At 38.1% G+C, this 22,328-nt stretch overlaps 1 protein-coding gene across 1 annotated transcript in view; it reads right to left on the bottom strand.

Moving 5' to 3' along the window:
- Nucleotides 1-22,328, bottom strand: part of LOC149312289 (cystic fibrosis transmembrane conductance regulator-like) — a 116,467-nt gene that overhangs the window by 77,930 nt on the left and 16,209 nt on the right. Inside the window, exons 2-3 of the mRNA XM_089527187.1 lie at nucleotides 15,141-15,251; nucleotides 7,586-7,694 (exon numbers count right to left, since the gene is read on the bottom strand). Coding sequence (XP_089383313.1) covers nucleotides 7,586-7,694; nucleotides 15,141-15,251 — 220 coding nt within the window. The remainder of the gene's footprint in view (nucleotides 1-7,585; nucleotides 7,695-15,140; nucleotides 15,252-22,328) is intronic.

The raw sequence follows: 22,328 nt of genomic DNA, 5'->3' as shown, positions 1-22,328 counted from the left end.
TCTGGGACAAGGTACACTACAGTAACAAATGGAATGCATGGCAGCAGCAAGACAGACATGACATACCTGCCAAAAAGGCATTTATTCTGTTAAAATTCCACTTCTTAGCATCACATGATAATCTCCTGAGACTGGGACACTTAAAATTGTTCATGCCTAATAACTGTTAGATTTGCTGTGTTCACATTCCCTTGGTAACTTTGACTGCCTCATTTCTGTGTTTACTTTCCACTGCATAGTGAGTTTCTAAAATTTATCCAACAACTGGATGATTCAGAGGCAAACTTGTATATTCTTAGTATAATTCAAAACAAAAATTAAACAATATATTTTTAAATACGGAAAAAAGTTTTAAGTTACTGCATTACTAGAAATCTAGAAATCATTTTGTATCTACTCAATTTACTCTCTCACAATGGCACAGATGTGTGCTCTTGTCATGGCTAAAACTATGATCATTTCAACAAAATGTTCAACATCTTCAGAGATGCGTAAATAAAACATTTCAGTACATTTCACTGCATCTTGCTGGTCAAGTCTGCTATGAACTGTTGCTTTGAAGTAAGTTCAATGTTTGTTCTGAATTATCCTAAATTATCCTGAATTGGCCTGATGAGCACCTGTACTGAAGAGTTCTGAAACTATTCTTCAACAAAAGGATTGCAATGGCTGTGAACCAAGAGTATAAATCAGCCAAACACTGAACACAGCATACATGAAGATGCAACTGCTCACACTTCCAGTGTCAAGGAGGCCTTCACTTTTCATTGTAATTACTCACAAATGGGGGGAGGGGAATGCATTAGAAAAAATGTTCATAGATCACAAAACATTTAGAGTCATCGAAATTATTTCATTTCACATTGCAAATTCTCAGTTCCATGGAGATACCATCAGTATCGAAAATACCCAACCTCCAAATTCACATCACTAGCAAATTTAAGCATTCCATTGAATTCAAACCCTTCTCAGATATTGAAAAAGATGAAAGCAAATTTGTTTGGATTGTGGTGGTCCATGGCCTGAACCAGGGAAGGAATCACCCTTAGATAGTGCTGCAAGGTACTAGGACCATAAACTGCTAGTGATTTGGGTGAGCCCTGCCAGCATTTAATTCAGTATAGCAGAATGTTTCAAAAATGTTGAAATTGCATTGTTATAGTATGTGAATACTAGATCATTCACTAACTGTAATGGGCTACATTTAGTCTTTCTTCTAAGCAAGATAAAATGCCCTCTGATGATCCACCACAAATCCAGATCTTCTCAGTGTTCTGTCCCTCCTCACCAGAGCAAACTAAAAAGAGTGAATGTATCAGATACTGGAATGATGACATCATTATCCATAATGTTGCCACAAAGACAGGAAAACGTTTTCACTTGTTTCATGAAGAAATAAGCATAATTAATTAGATAAGTCTAAAGATTTTCTCCTTCGTTGGAATACATTTCAGACAATTTTAGACAATTTCATGACTTAATAATACAAGCATATGCACATCTATACTCACACTGTCTCCCACCCCATCTATATATAATAGTTGCATTATTTAGCACACAATGCCTGTTCTCATCCTTCCTTATGTCCTTCATGCCCTTCATCCTAGCCTAGATTCCGATGAAGTGGGAAAAATGGCAGATAGCCAACCATTAGCACAAATCAAAAGAATATTTAGAGATAACAGTCCCATGTATAGTGGTTTAAAGGTAATGGTAGGCAGATCTTATGCAAGGTATTAAACTTACAGAAGATAAAATCATTGCAGGGGAAGAAGGTAATTAGACATGCAAACTGTATAACTGGTGCTAATCTTAAATGAACCAAAGGTATTACCCATTTCTGATTGTTGATGAAAAGGGAATTTGACAGAGTTTTTCCAAGAACAATCATGTCAGGCTGTGAGTGTCCTTTACTGTCTGTCCTTTAAATGACCTGGAGTTTGCATTGTTAATTGATGTCTCACTATTATGTGTAATCACTCCCTAATAGTTTGGTGGGAGGGAGTTGCTATTTATCCAGTGTTTTCAGAAATGGTCTAAAGCTTACACACTGAATCATATAGCTTCTGTTTTAGGTACCCACATAATTTTACATGAGTATATATAATTTTACTGAAAGACCAATACAACAGACTCATGTTTGACCAACACAGCAGTGTTTTTAGTACACAAGCAATTGTATTTATATTAAAAAAAAAATTAAAAATTGAGCAGGTGTGTTGAGTCCATCCATTTGTAAGATCAAAAACAAAAGGTTAAAATCAAAATCATAGTGAAAGCTGTTCTGTATTAGTTTATAAATGCCTGTAGAACTCAAGTGCAAGAGTCACATAGAATTTCACTAATATTTCTCTATTTCAACACCTAAAAACATCACAAAATAATGAGCAAGGCATTTAGTTTTCCATCAGCCTAGATAGAACTGTTCATCATTAACGTAGATGTTACAATTATTACAATTATTATTATTATTATTATTATTATTATTATTATATTTTCTTATATCTGGCCTTATATCCTTGACACTGGATGTGTGAGCAGTTGCATCTTCATGTATGCTGTGTTTTGCAGTGTTTGGCTGATTTATACTCTTGGTTCACAGCCATTGCAATCCTTTTGTTGAAGAATAGTTTCAGAACTCTTCAGTAGAGGTGCTCATCAGGCCAATTCAGGATAATTTAGGATAATTCAGAACAAACATTGAACTTACTTCAAAGCAACAGTTCATAGCAGACTTGACCAGCAAAACAAAACAAAACAAGATGAAGATTGGAAAGAAGGAAAAATCATAAAAATTGGTCCATAGGTTCAGGTTTAAGTTTTAGATCCAATCTCAAGACAGTGACTGAAAGCTAAATGAGGCCCCATACAGACTGCCAAAATAAAGCTGCTTCGGGTCACTTTGGAGGTATGCCGTTAAAATGATGCATGCATCCTAAGAGTCCGGAAGCTGCGCCATAGCTGCGCTCCAGTCCTTAAGACTGGATCATGGCTTAGGATGCATGCAACATTTAAACAGCATACCTCCAAAGTGACCCGAAGCAGCTTTATTTTGGCCTATCTGTATGGGGCCTGAGTTAGTTATTGCTAGACACACATAAGACTCTGGGAGGGAACCAATCGCTGACCCAATATTTTTTTTAAAAAAAATAATAATGTGGAGGTGTTACAGCTTTCTCTACTTTGAGTGAAGCACATCTAATTTAGGGTAGGCAGAGAGCAGACAGAAATGGGACAACAAAATTGTAGATAAATTTTAAATGGTGCATGAGAAGCAGGGTTGGATTGAATCTGAAGTCAATCTGTGTAGAATTATCTAGTGTTTCAAAGAAGTGAAACTTTCATAACATGGTAGAAGAACATCTTCCTCTGATAGATTCAAAGTCAAGAATCTAGTGGTGTGCTCTGGTATTTACAAATTATACTCGTCAGTGTAACACTGAGAACACCACTCTTTGCTACTGTTTGTTGTGTATACTACACAGAGATAAGAAACATGTTGACAGATTATTGTAGTGAAGTGATTTATAGCATTTACAGAAATACCCAAGGAGTAACTGTAAATAATACATCACTTTACTTACTGACCTGAAAAGAATGAGCAGTGGGAGAAATTAAAACAATATTGTTTCCAGACAGATGTATTTGCATGTAGATGAACAAGTTTTTTAATGATGTGGCAAGAATCTCCATGCTGATACAGTGTAAGAATGTATGTGACCAGGCAAGAAGGCCATGGCATTTAGAGCAGGTTGGAACAGACCTCTCTACATGACTACACCACCTTTCAAAAACAGCAGCTGATACAATCAGACAGAGGAGTTTATCACACGGGAGGAATTTCTCTTAATTTTGAATGAAAAGAAAGTGGGGCCAGAACGCATTCACTTAAAGTCGCTAGTTCAGTTAATTTACTTGAATTCAAATTGTGCTCAAACTGACTTCCCATTTCACAAAAATAGCTTGCCATTGCCCGAAATTGTGTGTGGTAGTCTATCACGCAATAATGTGAAAACCCATGATTGCGTTCAGACTGACTTCCTATCGCCCAAAATTGCGTGTGGGAGTCTATCACGCGATAACGTGAAACCTCCATGATTGCGTTCGGATTGCCATTCGATTATACTTCCAATTTCCCTTGTCTGATAACATCCAGAGACTTCCAATCAGATCTAGGCTTTCTTTGTGAACAGGCAATGTCTTTACGTAAAATGTATATTACAATTTATAACGTGTTTCTTTGAAAAACACTGCAGATTCTTTGTTCAACATGAACATAGCCCTATTATAGATGATGCTGTTTATTCTTCTTGTTGTTAACTGACTTCAAGTTAACCTCAATTCATGGTGACATCTCCAAAACTTCCTATTCTCTACCACTTTGCTCAGGTCCTGCAGGTTAGGCGTGTGACCTCCCTGATTGAGTCTAGTCAGCTGGTATGTGGTCTTCCTCTCTTTCTACTACTTTCTACCTTTCCTAGCACTGTTGTCTTTTCTAATGAGTTGTGATGTGGTTCTCACGATGTGGTTAAAGGACAGTCTCAGTTTCATCAACTTTTGCTTCCAGGGAGAGTTCAAGCTTAATTTGTTCTAGGACACCCATTTGTTTATCTTTTTGGCCATCAACAGTATCCTCAGCATTCCTCTCCAGAACCACATCTCAAATGAGCTGACTGTCCTTCTGTTTGCTTTCTGTTCAGCTCTCATATCTGTACATGGTGATGAAGAATACCATGGCTTGGACAATTTTGACTTTAGTGCTCAGCTGTATATCATTACACGTTAAGCTCTTGTCTAGTTCTTTCATAGCTGCCCTTCCCATTCCTAGTCTTCTTCTGATTTCTTGATAGCAGTTTCCATTCTGATCAATGTTTAATCCAAGTTATGGGAAATCTTTAACTATTTTGACTTCCTCGTTATTTGGGTTCAATTTATATAAATCCTCTGTGGTCATTATTTTTGTTTTATTTATATTCAGCAGTAAGCCTGCCTTTACACCTTCTTCTTTAACTTTCCTTAGTAATTGTTCCAAGTCTATGATGTTTTCTGCTAGTAGTATGGTGTCATCTGCATATCTCAGATTGTTGATGTTCCTTTCTCCTATCTTCACACCTCCTTCCTCTGAGTCTAAATGTGATCTTTGCATGACATTTTCTACATACACGTTGAACAAACAGGGTGACAGAATATAGCCTTCCCTGGCCCCTTTGCCAATTAGGAACCATTTTGTTTCTTCATATTCTGTTATAACAGTAGTCTCTTAATGTAGGTACAGATCAGGATTACCAAATATACTGGCACTCCTATGTCTTTAAGAGCATTCCATAGCTTTTCATCATCCATGCAGTCAAAGGCTTTGCTATGATCTATAAAACTCATACTGATTTTGTTCTGGAATTCTTTTGTATGTTCCATTTTCTACTGTATGTTTGCAGTGTGGTCCCTAGTGCCTCTTGCACCTCTGGGATTTCTCTCTCCATATATGACTGCAGTCTATGCCGCAGAATTTTGAGCAGAATTTTGTTTGTGTGAGGAAATAAAAATAAAAGATGAAAGAAGTAAGGAGGAACACTTTTGTGCCTTTTTAAGTGCATGGCAGAGAAATGCCTCTAATTTCAATACAGTAAAACTTTAGAGAAAAAACGAAAGACCATTTTCCTGCATAAGGTGAGGGCTGCAGACCTCCCAAGACTCCTGATGCTGCCCCTTACCCTTCTGTAGTTTCCCATACTTTATATACACAAGCGAGTGGAAACACAGTTAGGGAAGAAGGACATGTAAGCTGTATGATGCAGTACAAGTGCATAATTATATAATTATTTGTTGTCCTTTTGATTTTTAATTTTGCATTTATATTTGTATTTTTCTGTTTTCATGTGGTACCTGAAAAAGGCCATTGGGATATATACATAAGCCAAAACACGTTGGTTTTTTTCCAAAATAAAAAATAAAACCAACCAGTGGAACAAACTCCCCTGGAATGTGGTGGAGTCTCCTTCCTTGGAGGTCTTCAAGCAGAGGCTGGATGGCCATCTGTCGGGGATGCTTTGATTGTGATTTCCTGCATGGCAGGGGGTTGGACTGGATGGCCCTTGTGGTCTCTTCCAACTCTATGATTCTATGATTCTATGATTCATCCACTGAGCACTTGAAGACGTATTTCCCTTTTTTCTCCTATGGATAATAATCCAGTATGACACCAGTTTAACTGCCACAGCTCAATGTTATGGAACTGCCTTTCATTGTGGCACCAGAGCTCTTTAACAGAAAAGGTTAAACATTTCACAACAATTCCCATAATTCCATAGCACTGAAACATAGCAGTAAATGCTATCAAACGGGATTATTTTTGCAATGTGGATACAGCCTGTGTGATGTTTGTTCTTAACTTGCTACATGTTTTATCTGTTCTGAATCTCCTATCATTCAGCTTCAGTGGATGACTTTAGGTTCTATTTCTATGTGAGGAGGAAAGGTTTCTCCCTAGCCATTCTCTTCCCTGTGTGTGTGTGTGTGCGCGCCTTCAGGCTGCCTGTCAATTTACACAAACCAATGAATTTCATGTGGCTTACTAGGCAAGGAATACTCAATGGTGGTTTGCCATTGCCTTCCTCTAAGATATAGCCTATAGCACCTGGAATTCCTTAGTAGTCTCTCATTCAAGAACTAACCAGAGCTGACCTTACTTTACTTCCAAGATCAGACAGGATCTGGCACCTTATAATTTTACAAACCTCAAAATTTTATACACTTTCCATTTTTCTAATCTTTTCTAATCCAAATATTGTCATCTTTTCCCATAAGGAAATTGTTCCAGCTCCTTAAGCATTTTGATTGCCATTTTATGCATCTTTTCTAGAGCTGGAATATCCTTTTTCACGTGTGGTTACCAAGCCTGTTTACAGTATTCCTAGTGTGATCACAGTGGGAATTACAAGTAAATAATATTTGCTGTACAATTGTATTTTTCTTTTGTCTCCTATCAAAAATTTACTGTGTTTTAAAAACATGCACTACATTCTTAAAGTCAACCTTTTACTTGTTCAATGTTTTCTGAGAAAGAGGTGGAAACTTCTGGCCTTCCAAATGTTGTTAGCCTACACTCCCACAATTATTGGCCATTCGTCTTCCTGTCTGGGCTTCATGGGAAGTAGATTCCTTCAAAATCTGCTTGATAAAAGCTCCACTACCCCTACTGTAAAGGTTTAGCTTAAACATGTTGAATGAGGTTTCATATTGCTTATATCGAACTAAAATCAACCTCCTTATTTGCCTTGTCAGATGAGAAAAATTAGACAGACAATTTTCTAATTAATATTGTGTCCTATGCCTGCTGTGAATAGAGCGAAGAGAAAAAGTTCTGTTGAAAACATATTTTAAGGAGATGCATGTGAATACACAACCATGACTTGATAAGTTAATTGATATAGACCCAGGTGTTTTATTTAACTTGACTCTTGTGCTGAATATCCCACAGGATTGAAAGAAACTGAAAGTATATTACCTCACTCTTTAGAATTTCCCAAGCATGTGATAAGACAATAGAAGACAGTAAAAAGTTTACTAATATTATAGTATATCTTACCCCTAGATACATCAATATTCCATAGAATGTAAATTTCCAGAAAAAACATCGTCTGAGAGCATTGACAAGTCTAGGTTTTTTCTTTGAAGCCAATTCTCTGTCCCATTCTCTGGTGGGAGAAAAAAGACCATTAAGATTGTAACCAAATACAGCATTCTGAGTCTCTAGCATAGTTCCTTTCACTCAAGTATATCCAAGGAGATTTAGCTATAGTGATTAATGGAATAAAGGCTTTGCAAAGACCCTGAAGATTTGATCTTCAGTGTCTTGATAGCTCAATAAAAGTTCAAGTGTAGTTCAGCCACGTATTTGGCAGATTTAAATATCGGACTATACATCATTCTGCAGGGAGTTAATTCATTAAAAAGGTCACACAGTATGTTTTAAAGAAACCTGTTGTACTTCTTAAGTCCAATAAACAAATAATAGGCAAATAAAAGTTTTGGACTTCCTCCAATTCCAAGAGAAAGGGGGGAGGGACAAAGACAGACTATGCTAAACTATTTTATTTTGTGACTTTTTCATTGTGCTGAATATAAAGCTTGTCAGCCAGTACTGAAAAGACATTTGGATCACATAGATAACCCAGTAATCAAGGAAAATGCCAAACCAGATTTAACATATCCCTGTAAAGTCATTATCTAATTGCTTTGTAAGATTTCTAACTGTGTTACAAACTAAATTTGTGTTTAATTTTGTGTCATGTTTCAAAAATGAGGATGATATAAACTTGCAGCTTTTGGCTGCAAATTGCAACTATCATCTCAATGAAGTCAATAGAAACTTCATATGTCATTCCACTGTACAAGAAATATTTATCCATTTTGGTCCAGTATAAGAAAGTCTCTTTAGTAAATACCACTGAAGGCACAATACCCCAGCCACAAGTAAGTAGCACAAACCTCATCTCCAAACAGCCCTCCAGCTGTACCTCTAAGAGCTGTAATCTCTAAGAATTATCTGAACATGCCCCCCCCCAATACATGTCAGGTCTTTCCACATTATTGGTTTATGCATGGCACCATGTAACTCCCTTCTCCTTTATTAGCTGACGTGGGAACTGTTGGGCCCATGAAGACACACTTCTGTTGCTGCTGTCATTTTGCCACTACTACATTCCTTAGTTTCTACACTTTCTAGCTGTTGCTATCCCTTTCTCTTCTTCTTCCTCTTCTTGGTAAAGCAAAAAACTATGCATATGTCTCCCACTGTTTTTGAATATGGAAGATTCTACTCCTAACACTAGCTATCTGGCAAAGCTGTCAGGAGATGCTAAATTGGGCAGCCAGCAAAGCAGAAGATGGGGTTCACTAATCACTAGGAAGTATTAATAAAATAATCATAATAAATATTTATTTATATCCCGCCTCTTCCGATTGAGGATCAAGGCGGGTAACAACAGAGAAAATACGATATACAACAATAAAAACAACAAGCCCCACAAAACCCCGACCCAACCCTCCCTCCCAACTATAAAATTAAACAGTAAAAAGAAGTTTAAAAAATACATACAATACATCAAAGTTAAAAACAAATCGCAAGTAAGAAAAATAATAAAAAGGGGATTCAATTGGTTCTGGACATTATCAATCGGGGAAGGCCTGCTGGAACAGAAAGGTTTTTGTCGCCTTTTTAAAAGCCTCGAGTGAGGATAATTGGCGAATCTCTTCCGACAGGTCATTCCAAGTTTTTGGAGTGGTGACAGAAAAGGCGTTTTGTTTTTGTTTTGTTTGTCTGTCTGTTTGTTTGTTTGTTTTGAAAAGGGCCAGAATCCAGTAGCGTGCTTCCACTAATGGAACTGACAGGGGAGTTTCTATCAGTGCAATCAGAAAAGGAATGAGTTCTTCCTGCTTCTACATCATTCCATTCACTCTCAGAATCTGCTCTGGAGAGCTGGAAAACCTTTGAGATAAAATTTGGGATGACAGACAAACGTGTAGAAGGAAAGGAAAGGAAAGGAAGATAAAGAAAGTGCCATCTGACAGTGCTCTGACATGAGAAATGTTAATTCTTACGTGAACAGATCAAAATCCAAGATTTAGATTATTATTTCAGGAAAAATATGATTATATCACAACAGCATGGAAATTAACTGTGCGCTATCTATGACAAAGAGCAGCCTCCAGTTATTTTGGCATGATATAAAGAATAAGTGCAGATATACCTCCATTAATAAAATCTCAATCTTGCTGTTCATACATGCCAAGTAAGGGATTTTGAAGGAAGCTGCTATTTGCCTTGCATTTATAGGCATACACACAGCTACAACAGGATTTGTTAGAGCAAAATCCCATCCTTTCAAGCTTAAGCTTTATTTACTCTTGCAATCTAACACTATAAGTCACTGTTTCTCCTTCACCATCTTCCCAAGGCGATGCTGGTTTTAAAAAAACAAAACTTCTAGATAGACAGACACAAGGAATAAAAGAGGACTGGACAGGCATAAAAAGACTTTGTAAAAAGGCCTTGCTAACTGAGGGCCTATACACACAGGCCAAAAGATCCATGTTCCCTCTGGCCTTGTATCGTCCTGTCTGGACAATGCAGGCCATTAACCCCAGGCCAAGATCTCACAGACCAAATAAGGATCTGGTGGATCCAGTGTGATCCTGGCCCAAGGGAGCCTTAATCCAGCACTTTATAACCACAAAGAGGGAAGAAACAGGCACAATCCCAGCTAAATCGCACAATTGCGAGGAAGATTTTCACACGACGTCATGTGCATTCAGGAGTTCCCCAATGAATAATCTGCAATGCTCTGGCAACATCTCATGAATGCATTAACGATGGCGGGAATGAAGTATGATTGTGATAGCGTAAAATTCAATCACACTTCATTACCGCTACAGCACAAAGAACTGAATACATTGCTGTGGTCATAATCTGTTCTCACTGCCAGGATCAGTTTTGCGGTGGATTTCTGTCTTTTCTTGAGATATGGGGCATAATTTAGGATGTAAACAGACAGCTCTAAAGAGGTGGCATCATGCCGCCCCTTTGTGCGTCAGATCAGGGCCACAGCAACTGCACACTGTGGCCCCAATTTGACCTCTTCCCAGTGAAAAAAGGAGCAGCACAAAGCACCTCTTTTTTGTGTCAGGGAAAGGGCGCCCCTTTCACTGCCTCCATGGCTCTTCTCCACTCTTGTAGCATGTAGCGTCTGGTCACTGTGCCACAGGAGCAGTTCCAGGCTGCCTGCCATCTGCTTGGGCAGGCAGTGTGAGGCCAGATTGGGGGCAGAATCTGGGCATTGTGTTCGGTTGCCACACCCCCACGCCGACTCTTATTGCCAGCCTGTTTTGCCTCTTAGTTAACACTGGATTAAAACACTGTGCTGAAGTAATAAATTTTATTTTGTGGTCTTTATTCTGTGCTGCCGGAAACAGGATTTGCGAAACAGCGCATGCACAAAACAATCAATTGCCATATACTAAAAATTCATTTACAATTGTGTGTGAAACATCATTGTGATATTACTTCTAACTGCACAATTGCATGGTTGTGTGAAACCATCAAGCACTATAGCACTATTGTTGTTTTTTATTTTCATTATTTTCACTGCTGTGATTACTGCTGAATTAATAATAATAATAATAATAATAATAATAATTTGTTTTATTTATATACCGCTATTCCAAAGATCATAGCGGTGAACAGCAAGTAAGCTAATTAGCAAGTAAGCTAATTTGCCCCCAACAGTCTGGGTACTCATTTTAGTGACCTCGGAAGGATGCAAGCCTGAGTTGAGCTTGGGCCCTTTTGCTGGTCTTGAACTTGCAACCTTGTGGTTTCAAGTTAATGGCTGCAGTACAGGCATTTACCCACTGCGCCACCAGGGCCATCATGTGATAATCTCCACAGTCTAAAAAGACAGGCTGTTTGCCATGGAATTTCTAGGAAATTCCATGGCGAGAGCTGACACACCGGTGAGAGCTGATAGACCCAAACCTGCCTCATTGACACATCTGATGAGAAGACCCCTGTCATGGTCTATGAATTCAGATGGGGACACCTGGCCATGTGGGTATAGCAAGATACCCCATTTCCACCCTGACAGGATGCAACAAGGGTCTTCTCAGATAACATGATAGCAAGGCAGACAGTGGGCACACAGTGGTAGTGGCTCCATGGTGCAGTGGCAGTTGGGTATATAGACAGCTGCCCACTGCTGCAGCAGCCAGGAGACTGATCTAGAGCAGGACACAGGCTTAGCCTGTGCTATCCTGCCCATCTGCTTAGGGCCTGAGATATGTCTGTAAAAGTCTTTTCCTACATTCTCTTCTGTTACAACATAAAAAATTAAAGCAAGAGAATTACTGTTGTGTGTGTTCAAGTCACTTCTGACATGCAAACCTGAGCATGTGTGACTTGCTCAAGGTCACCCAGTGGGTTTCCATGGCCCAGCGGGTAGATGAAGCTGAATTGTAGTCCAATGTTCAAACTACTACACCATGCTGGCTCTCCAAGAGAATTATAGTCAATGTGAATTACTATTTTCAAAAGGAGCCCAGTATAGTGCCCAATTAAATTTAAAAGCATAAATAATGGGCTCGATCATAATATCATACATACATGAGACAAGAGCCAAAGTAGATAAACAGCAGGCAATTAAGTCAAAGGGAAAACAGAAGGAAAATCTCCTTGTAAAAAAGTCTATAGAGTAATTTGCTGGTTGAACAGAGAGTATAAAACAGTCTCCAGTATCACCCAGAATTATTTAACAGATACCTAAGGTTATCGTGCATTTTTCTGGGGCTGAGAGTGTTTGACCAGTGGATTTCCATGACCCAGTGGGGAATTGAACCCTGTCTTCTGATTAATACTCCAACACTCAAATCGCTCCACTAGTTTGGTTCGCTAAATAACTGACAAACCTCTATTAGAAGACAAATAAAAATTAAACATGCCTCTATTTTTCCCAATGAAGTAGTACTTCAGTTTAGGTTCCCAAGAAATATAAAAGCACCAGTGTTAGATGGCTTTATGGTTGCAATTTATCAAGTTGGGAGGCATTTGTTTGGCATCAGTTTTTGTCAGACTGTTTAATTGTTTCAAGACAACCAAACAAAAATCCAAAATTCTGAAATAAAGCCAAGGTCACTTAGATGATGGAAGATGGTAAAAACCTGGAGTCTGGAGTCTTATCAACCCGTATTTTTTATTAATTAACAGGATAAACAGATGGCTCCATATATATGTGGTTATACCTCAGGCAGGAATCCAATGAGTAATGTCCAGTGAGCAATTAGTCTTAAACAAATTATGTTAAGATTTCTAAGAATTCTACAAATGTCTGTTACTTTGAGGTGATACTATTTTTTCAAATTAGCTTATGCTAACTTTGGGGTACTGGAAGCATTTAATACAGGGAGAGCACTTAAGGACAGGGATGGAAGAGTGCAGACCACTTATTTCACGCCACCTCAAACCCCCTTTGTGTACACTCAAGGTCCCAGAAACTCACAGCCCCCACCCCCAAATGTAACTGGGATAAAAAATACCTCCAATTGATAACCAATTTAGCTCCAAACACAACAGACCCTAAACCCAACCCCCCACAAAAGCACTTAAATTTGGTTTAAAATTCCAGAAAAGGGAAAACTTCCAAGGGATATTTGAGGGGTAGAAATGGGAAGGGGAGGACCACAGGGTAAAAATATTGTCAACTGTATCCACCACACTTGCCTGCCCCAGTTTAGAATATCGGTTCAGTTTCTTTCTTTCATTTTTTTTCTCTCCCCCCTCTCCAATATCCTAATGGAAGGCTTTCAACTGAAGGAAGGAAGAACCAACTAGATCAGGAATACCATTAGTCCCAATCATATAAGAGCTGAACAGTAAAGTCCCTAATACTCTGAATGTATCCACCTTGAGTTTATCACACGGGAGGCTAAGTGCCTAAGCTTTAATACTATATTTCAGGGGAGAGCGCTAGTCCTTTATGAAAGAAAAATTAAGACTAAGTTTTTTAAAAAATTTCTTGGAATGAATACATTTGAGTGAAGTTCAAATGTATTTTCATAGGAATTCTTTATTAGACAGATATTAAATTTAGCACAGAAGATGATATGGAGAACTATATGTCCTGCTGCAAGCTGCTCTGGGAACCTTCTTAGCTGAAAGTTGAGTTATAAATATTCTAATTAAATAAATATTCTAAATAATAAATGCTATTTTGTTCTGTGAATGTAATAAATCTTTTGTGATAAAGATTAACAATTCATTTTTGGCTCATGATGGCATTTATGAGAAATTCTACAAGAGGCCATTGCTATGATGTCAGTATCCTCAAACCACAATAGAGCTACCAGAAGTGTCAAAACCAAAAAAACAGGCAGTATTGTATGAATAGAATAATGTATTCAAAGCATATGTAACATAAAGAATGATGTAATCAAAACATATATACGGCACAACATATTTCCAGATCATATCTGTTTTTTGGGGGAAAGGGACTTTTTCAAAGAATAAAGAATATTCCCAGCAACCATTTCTGAGAGGAAGCCTTTATTTCACTAAGGACAGGTCTACATTAGCCAGAAAATTCTGGCCTGTTCCCAGAGTATTACAACCTCAAAATATCCCCGAATTCCCCCATTACCTGTGCACTCGGAGGTGATGCCAGGTTGCTGGCTACCACTGGCATAAGTCACTCCTTATGGAGTTGAAAAAGAGGCACAGCATCGATCACATGGCTGAACGTCTGGTTGTGACCTCACTGGGAGCAACTTGTGCCAGCAGCAACAATGCCAATCAGCACAGTGGGACATTATGTAAACAGCCACCTGGAATCACTCCAGAGTGGTCCAGATTTTCCAGAAAATTCCAGAGCAAAAGAAAAGTTATTTTAAACAGGGTTAAGGCAGGGATGAGCAAGATTCAGTGCCGAACTGGCCTCACGTGGTGAAGACAGTCTGCAGTCAAATCAGGGTTTTGGTCCCCTGTCATGAAAACAGGTCATGGCCAAGGCAAGAAGAAACAGGTTTAAACAGCCTATGTAGACATGGCCTAATACTCTCATAACTGCTAATTTTTGGTTTAGGCACGTCTTGTGCTTTCCCTATTGTGCTGTATTTTGTTCAAGCGAGCCATTATGTTCTGCTGTACTGTTTCTGTTGAAACAAACTAATGTAACTACCCTTTTGGAAATGCTTTAAAAGGGGTGCCATTTTAAAAAATTGTCAAAGAAAGCAATTTTCACAATTACATAGAATATATAATCTGAAAATGTATGGACTATTGTAAAATAATATGGACAAGAGATTTGTAATATTATCCTGTGCATGCCTTATTGAAGAAGAAGTCTGAAATGTTGATTAACCAAACCAATTAGTTCTGTGGAAGAACTGATGCTGAAGTATACAGTAACTCAAGTAGGACTTACACCTGAGTAAATAAATTGAATTACAGTGCACTTGATACCAATTCCTACATGAAGCACATACCAGTCCAGATCTGTGGGGTTACTGTACATCTTGTACTGAACTGCTTCTAATAGTCATTGAACCTCTATAGTTGCTTGCCTTAGAAAACATAGAATAACATTAATACATACCTTTCCAATTTTTCAGAAAGATTATTTGCAGAATCTGTGGCAGGGATTTGATAAATGTCCGATAGTTCTAGGCGCTGTCTGTAACCTTTCTTCAAAATAGGCTTTGTCCACCTAATAAACAATAACAAGTTTCCGAAATTAATCTTCAAGCATAGAAAAAATATAGACTAGAACAGAAAGAAAACATTTTCTTATGTAACTAGTTTGGATTAGCAAGCCCTTGACTTTCTCAGACAAACACAGGACAAATACTAATTCTGAGGGACGAACTAGTTTTGAAATTGAGCTGATGTTCAAAAGTATGGGAGATTTATTCCTCGAAGAAAGAAACATCACTGTCACTTTTGAGCATGACCAAGTCCTTAGCTGCATAATTCTTTGAATGTAAAACAAGCTATTTTACAAATTTTATACGTAAAGCCTAAAATATAATTCATAATTATGCAACTAAAATATTTGTGTGTAGTTGTATTATAATTGTAAAAGGATGAAAGGTGGTGGAGGAACATGTTAGCTGTTGACACTGTACAAAAAAAAGTATAATCCATGTCCTTCAAATATGGAAATGTTCTAACATTTCCTATAACAAAAGCAACTGCATAATGGCAGCATTTATAAAACAGATATAGGGAATACATGATATGCTTCTGCAACTAATGCAAAATGAAGACAAAATAAAGAGATGTACATGCATCATGGAACTACATCTCCTAATGTCATACCATCCAATAAAACCCACCTTGTATATGTGCACATATACACTCACACATACAGTCATTTCCATGTTGTCAAACAGCACAGGAATCAGTGGGTATTCTCCTGTAGCTAGAGTGCTGTAGACAGCATCTAGAGGGACATACAAGGGTCTTTGGGAGGTCCTACGGATGACATTCTTGCAGCTATCCAAATACAGAAAAATAGCTGAGCATGTCCCCACTGAAGCTCTCACTCTCCAGCAATATCGAAATAGCCATGTTGAAGGGCTATGTTGCTTACAAGGTAAGTTTTGGGGAATGGTAGTTTGGTTGTTGTATGTATGCAAAGGCATCTTGTAGCACCTTTAAACTACCTTTGAGAGTCCCAAACATGCTACAATATCCCTTTGCATACTCATATGCCAGACTAACACAGCTATGCTCTGTTTGTTGCATGATCAAAACTAAATTCCTAATTCCACAGCAACCAAAAAAGTGAGTTGTAATGGTACACGTCCAATTTACTCCACTGTAATTCCCCAACATGGTGCCAGCACATAAAACTAAGACTTTCAGCAATATTTTGGGAAGGGCATAAATTAGCCTTAACCATTTCATTACATATATTTTATAGCATCATTCTCCACTTAATTGTTACTGTCTTTGTTTCCCTCTATCATTAGAATATAACTAGACAGTTGCCAGCTTGAAGACGAAATGAATTACGAAGTGACTCTTACATCTATCTAGGAACACACTATGTTCCCTCCCAATTCATCCAAGACTGTAATTTCACAAGCAATTTGATGCAGAACTTGGATGTACATCAAATTATGTGCCTAATATACATTGTCCCATTATAACATAACAGGTTTGGACAGGCACAGCTATAGGCATGATGCTGGCATGTTGTTATTACTCTACTAAATTGTATTTGATAAAAGAGAGCAGGGGGGTTTCATGCTTTGTAAAGGAATATTCTTACAAAAAAAAACACAAAACCTTCTAGTCATATGCACATTAACAAAAGCAGATTGTTTGCTGATGTACAGGAACAGAACCATCCTTATTCCATGAGATGGAATTTAACAGTAAAAGGTCCTTTCTCTACTGTGGAATAGAAATAGTCATATTGCTCTGGACATTTAAAGTCATATGCGATTCTTGGAATGATCTTCTCACCTCTTTGCCTATTCCACAATGTGCAAGATTTCTAAAAAGGCAGACACTCCAGGTGAAAATGATTTAGTATGCCAAAGTATGTCCTGAATTCTAGTAAGCTTTGGTCATTTATTGCTTATTCAGCCACAAGGTGGACTCCTTCCTTGCCAGTTTTGTGGTCCAAGTACCTGTACCTTTTGCCAGTGGTGTCACTAAGGGGGTGTGGGCTGCACCAGGTGACATCCTAAGGGGAGTGTGACACCACTGCTCTTCAAACGCCTATCTTTGGGCAAAAACGGGCAGTGACGGTTTCCCCCATCAATGAAAAGGAATGTCAGGGACAGCTTTAGCTATGGGTCAGAGGCAGCATCATTCAGTGAGTATGGCCAATGTCCCTCCTTTCCTAGTGCAATCATGGTTTAAAAGCTGCTTGTCGTTATGTAGCAAGTCATCTCTATTTCTGCAAAGAAACTTTCAGGTTTATACCAAAAATCAGGAGCAGAGACTCACTACTATTATCTTTTGTTTGAGATAGGGGAGTGGATGAGGAAAAGGTACAATCTGCTGCCCAGGCATAGCTACACTAAATGTGAAACTAAATGTTACATTTATCACTTGGTTTGCAAAGGGTTTAAAACTTTGACTCCATCATGGTCACAGTTATAATGTCTCCCCCTGCTAGTCACAGTCTAACTAGGAAAGTTAGATTTTTTGAGTTCCAAGGTCCATTCCTAATGGAAAGTTCCCATTGATTCTAAAAGTAAAGCCTCAGAACATGAATGACCCCGGAACATGAATTGGATGATACTCTTATAGAGCATATCTACAGTGTAAATACAAGGCTAAGCAAAAGAAAATTAAAGAGTTAATGATGTATCTTTACTGTTTTGTAATACGAAATCAGGTACAATTCTAATTCAAGAGATAATGACATTAGGAGGCTGGATATTATGAGGTGGTGAGAGAGGAAACAATCAGCATTATATCATTGTGTCAATTACTCTCTAAATTTCACCCTTGGCAAAGAATTATAAATATCAGCCCTACGTTTACTTTTTTTTTTTTTTTTTTTTGGTCCTTGTACCAATGGCAAATCAATTAATCAAAGACACACACACATTTGGGGGGGGGGGTCAGATGCAAAGATCGCCTTTAATGCATTAAAATAGCACATTTCTTCAGATTACCAGCTGGCATTTAAAGAAACATTTTAACGGAGAAAACATCAGTGCCATCAGAGTCTTGCCAATGACTAGGGATGTTATTATGGGCACATACTCAGAGAACTCAACAGGGAACAAGGGAGTTATATAGGTAAAAGAAGGAAAACAAGTTCCACCTCTTCTTTTCACTGTCTGGTAACAAAATACCACTCATAAGAATGATACAAGGCTCCCACGTACATGGGGTATTGTCTTAACTTTTCTCTTATTTGCTTTGCAGCTATGAGTTTTCTTTTCTTTGAAACATTTCCTTCTTTTATTGCTATCTTTGGTGCTGCCTGTTCCAGGATTTCTCAGCCTCCATCCTACATAACATGGACTCCAGAATAGGATTGGATCTTAAGTCACCTCCTCCACATACTAGGATGGGGGAGCTGATCCTTTGCAAAAATTATCATGCAAAATTGGACCATCATGATTACTATATAGTTGATTCCCTTTAGAAATTATCAATCAGAACTCTGGCAAATGATCAAGAAAAACACATGCTAACACAAAAAAATTAAGACAACTATTGTAGCTGAACTCTCTCAGGAATACCAAAGTCTGCAAAAAATCTGTCCTATAAATAGGGAGTTAGCTACACTGACCATAAAGAGGATTTCTAAATACACATTGTGCTTACAAAAGACTTGATATTTGTGGATAATTGCATAACAGATGGGAGAAAACTGCTCCTGACTGTGTTCTCAAGCACTTTGACAGCAATTGTGATGGCCTGGCTGGAAAATCTAGATTGCAGCAGGAGGTAGACCCTCAGATGGCCTAGGAAACATCTATACTCTCTTTCAGTAATCATCACTATATCTTGTAGCAGAGAATTCCACACTTAAACTATAATCTGTTTTAACCATGTTCTGTATTGAACCATTTTCAGTGTATGTCCTTGAGCTCTAGGGTTATGAGAATCACACACTTTTATACCTTTTTATCATGTCTCCCTTTACTCCCTTTACTTTTCCCTAAAGTAAACAACCATAAACAATGAAATCTCTCTTCATAGGCAAGCTGCTCCACTCCTTTGGTCATTTTGGTGTCCTTTCCTGTATATGCAATGTGTGTGATCCTCTATGTCCTAACGTATCTGCACAGCTTTTGATTTTAAAGTGATGGTTGGGGGGGGGGGGGGAGAGAAAAGTTAAGAAACAGTGTAGGCACGTTGGCATTCACTTAATAGAGTCTTACATATTTTTTTCAGTTGCTTGACATATTAATTATGTTTATTCTATTTTTTTAAAAAAAATCAGCTTTGTAATGCTTCAGTTATTATTTTGACACAGTTTTGCTGGTTGGGATTGTAATTTTAATGCAAGGTACTGGGTGCTTTCGTTGTTTTATAAAAACATACCTGCAAGTAGGTAAAATTAATAATGACCTGCCTGCCAATGATGAACCCTCTCCACATGCACATCTTAAAAATAGAACAGATGATCCTGCTGTGTAACAAATTGAAACACATTCTATTTTCTTTAGCAAGAATTTTCTCCTCCTCCCTTTCCTCCTCCTCCTCCTCCTCCTCCTCCTCTTTAGGTTTTTATCTTGTGACATTTGCAGCTGCAAATCTCTCATCCCAGCAAGGTCAATTTCTCTCTCTCTGAGAACCAATAATCAGTGCTAAGTATGAATCTTCACATAACTGACATAAATGATTGTTGGAAGACTGTCCTAACATGAGAATAATTAATTGTCAGAAAGGTAATGCAGGCAGACTGATAGCTTCCCTTTTCTTCTGGGCGATGAAAATGCTTGACATAGAAAGAAGTGTGCCAGGAATGCTATTGTGCCAGATCTTTTATTCACAGAACCTGATCCATAAAAAGTGCAGCAGTGTTTTCCTAGGAAATGTTGAATGAGGAAATCTAATTCTAACAAGCTTGGAGTTTTAAAATAAATTCTCATCAGTGCTCTAAATTATATATGGTATAGCAACTTCCTACCTTGCTCATCTTTTTAAAATATCTGATATCCATTTGGGTTATGGGACCAGGTTTTGCAGGGAAGAAACCCTGGGACGTACTGATTACCATGGACAGTATACCATACCTCTTGGCTTTCCCTATTTCCACACAGCTAAGCTTCAAGCCTCAAAGTAGATCTTGAGGAAATGGATTATTCCAGCAACTGTATATTATTGTGTTATCTCTGTTGTAAGTTTTTGGTGAATGGGTAATATAGACCCATTAGCTTTACAAAAAACTTGTCCCTGGTGCAGATCAAAACTGCTACTACTGGATTGTAGACATGGATCAATACAGCTTCACGAACTTTCTCACTCCTTAAAGGCATAGCTATGGGGACTTCCATGCCTACATTTCAGAATTTATCATACATTAGTGCTGATATATCCCAAGATTAGCTATAGCCAGTGTCTCTTCTTTAAAATACTGTGCCTGATGCTTCACAACAAATTGAACAAGGAGATATTTAACACATTTACTTCTGATTAAGTCCAGTTTAGTTTTCAATGGCCTGAAACAGACAGGCCAAACAGAGTGACTTCCAGACACTTCGGGGGCATGGTGTTTAGATTACACATGCCCCTGACATGGCTGGAAGTGATTCCGAGATCACCTAAGGCAGCCCGAAGCCACTGGCAAAAAGAGCTGATTAAATCCATTCCAGCCAGAAGTCTGTTTGGGACTGCAGTGGTGGACCGTTTTGGGAATGGGCTGTCTGGTCACCATAGTCCCAGAGCAATCATAGCTGGAACAGCCTCTGGCCATTCCTTTTGGCTCATCTGCTTCACCCCAATGTCATCGTAACTAGCTGGGCCAGATGGCAGAGTGAGACAACTATTTTAGCTAGCAGATCTTTGGGGGGGGGGGGGCAAGGAGTGGACAAAGGTGAATGTGTCTTATGACCTATTATCTGCATATGATGCACACAATGCATGAGTGCATGCAGAGAAGAGAGAGTATGCTGAAATGTCAAGTGAAATCAAAAACACAATCTTGTCACAGTTTTGAAATAATATTCAGCTATAGTTTATTGTGGGTTTTTCGGGCTATGTGGCCATGTTCTAGATGAGTTTCTTCCTGACATTTCGCCAGCATCTGTGGCGAATGCTGGCAAAACTTCAGGAAGAAACTTTTCTAGAACATGGCCACATAGTCCGAAAAACCCACAAAAAACTATGGATGCCGGCCAAAGCAGTAGTTTTTGCTCTGGGAATATCACAATTAAATGTACCAATTGTAAGTATGCCTTCTTCCTATAACATTAATTCTCTAGCAGTTACCTCAGTGCTCTCAGATTTATTGATCTTATAAATAGAATAATTATATTAAACATATTCACATTGGTTTGGTAATTCCCAAGCCTGCATTTCAGATATACAAAGCATTACAGGCTAACACTGGTCAATTTGGTCATTCTGCTTTATCACAGTGGATTTTATCATTCATTCATTCATTCATTCATTCATTCATTCATATTCTGATTTTCCTATATTCCCTAAGGGATATTCAAGGGATTATGGAAGATTCTGTTCACTTAAGTTAAGTCATTATTCTATTCAAGATTATTCTATGAGACTCTTGAATATTCTATTCAAGATTATTCTATGAGACTACTTGTAGCACATTGAGGTCTGGATTGGGACAGACAAGATTATATGGGGGGAAAGCAGGACGTGCATGATAGGTGACAGACTGAAGCAAGTAGCATTTTGGTCCTTTCCAAATGTATAATTATATGAAAAAATGATATACTAGTCAACTATTTTACATAGGAGAACAGAGGCCACTACTCAGAATTCTGACTGCCTATTACCTCTCAAGAACTATTTTATAAATGGCTACTAAATCTGTCATCAAAATCTGAAGTGGTACAGGCTAATCTAAGCAATAAACCATTGCAAAATATGCTACAAAAATATCAAAATGCGCAATACTGTATTTTTCTTTCCAAATGTCAATTACTATCTGACAATGAAAAGCTTTAGCTGTACTAATGCAGACTGAGCCCTTTATAAAGGAAGAATCAATGTTCTGCTTAAAGCTCCAGGAACTTAACAGCTAACCTTTATAAGACATATTCATGGAAAAGTCTAGGCAAGTAATCAGTGTTTTGTTTTACTTTGTTTGTTGATCAATGAGTAATGCCATATA

This window comes from Sceloporus occidentalis, unplaced genomic scaffold (genome assembly GCF_023333645.1).
Source record: "Sceloporus occidentalis isolate IW3139 unplaced genomic scaffold, rSceOcc1.0.p SCAF_5, whole genome shotgun sequence".
Taxonomy (NCBI): domain Eukaryota; kingdom Metazoa; phylum Chordata; class Lepidosauria; order Squamata; family Phrynosomatidae; genus Sceloporus; species Sceloporus occidentalis.
The sequence above is the reverse complement of the archived record's forward strand: the minus strand, read 5'-3'. Positions and strand labels throughout refer to the sequence as shown.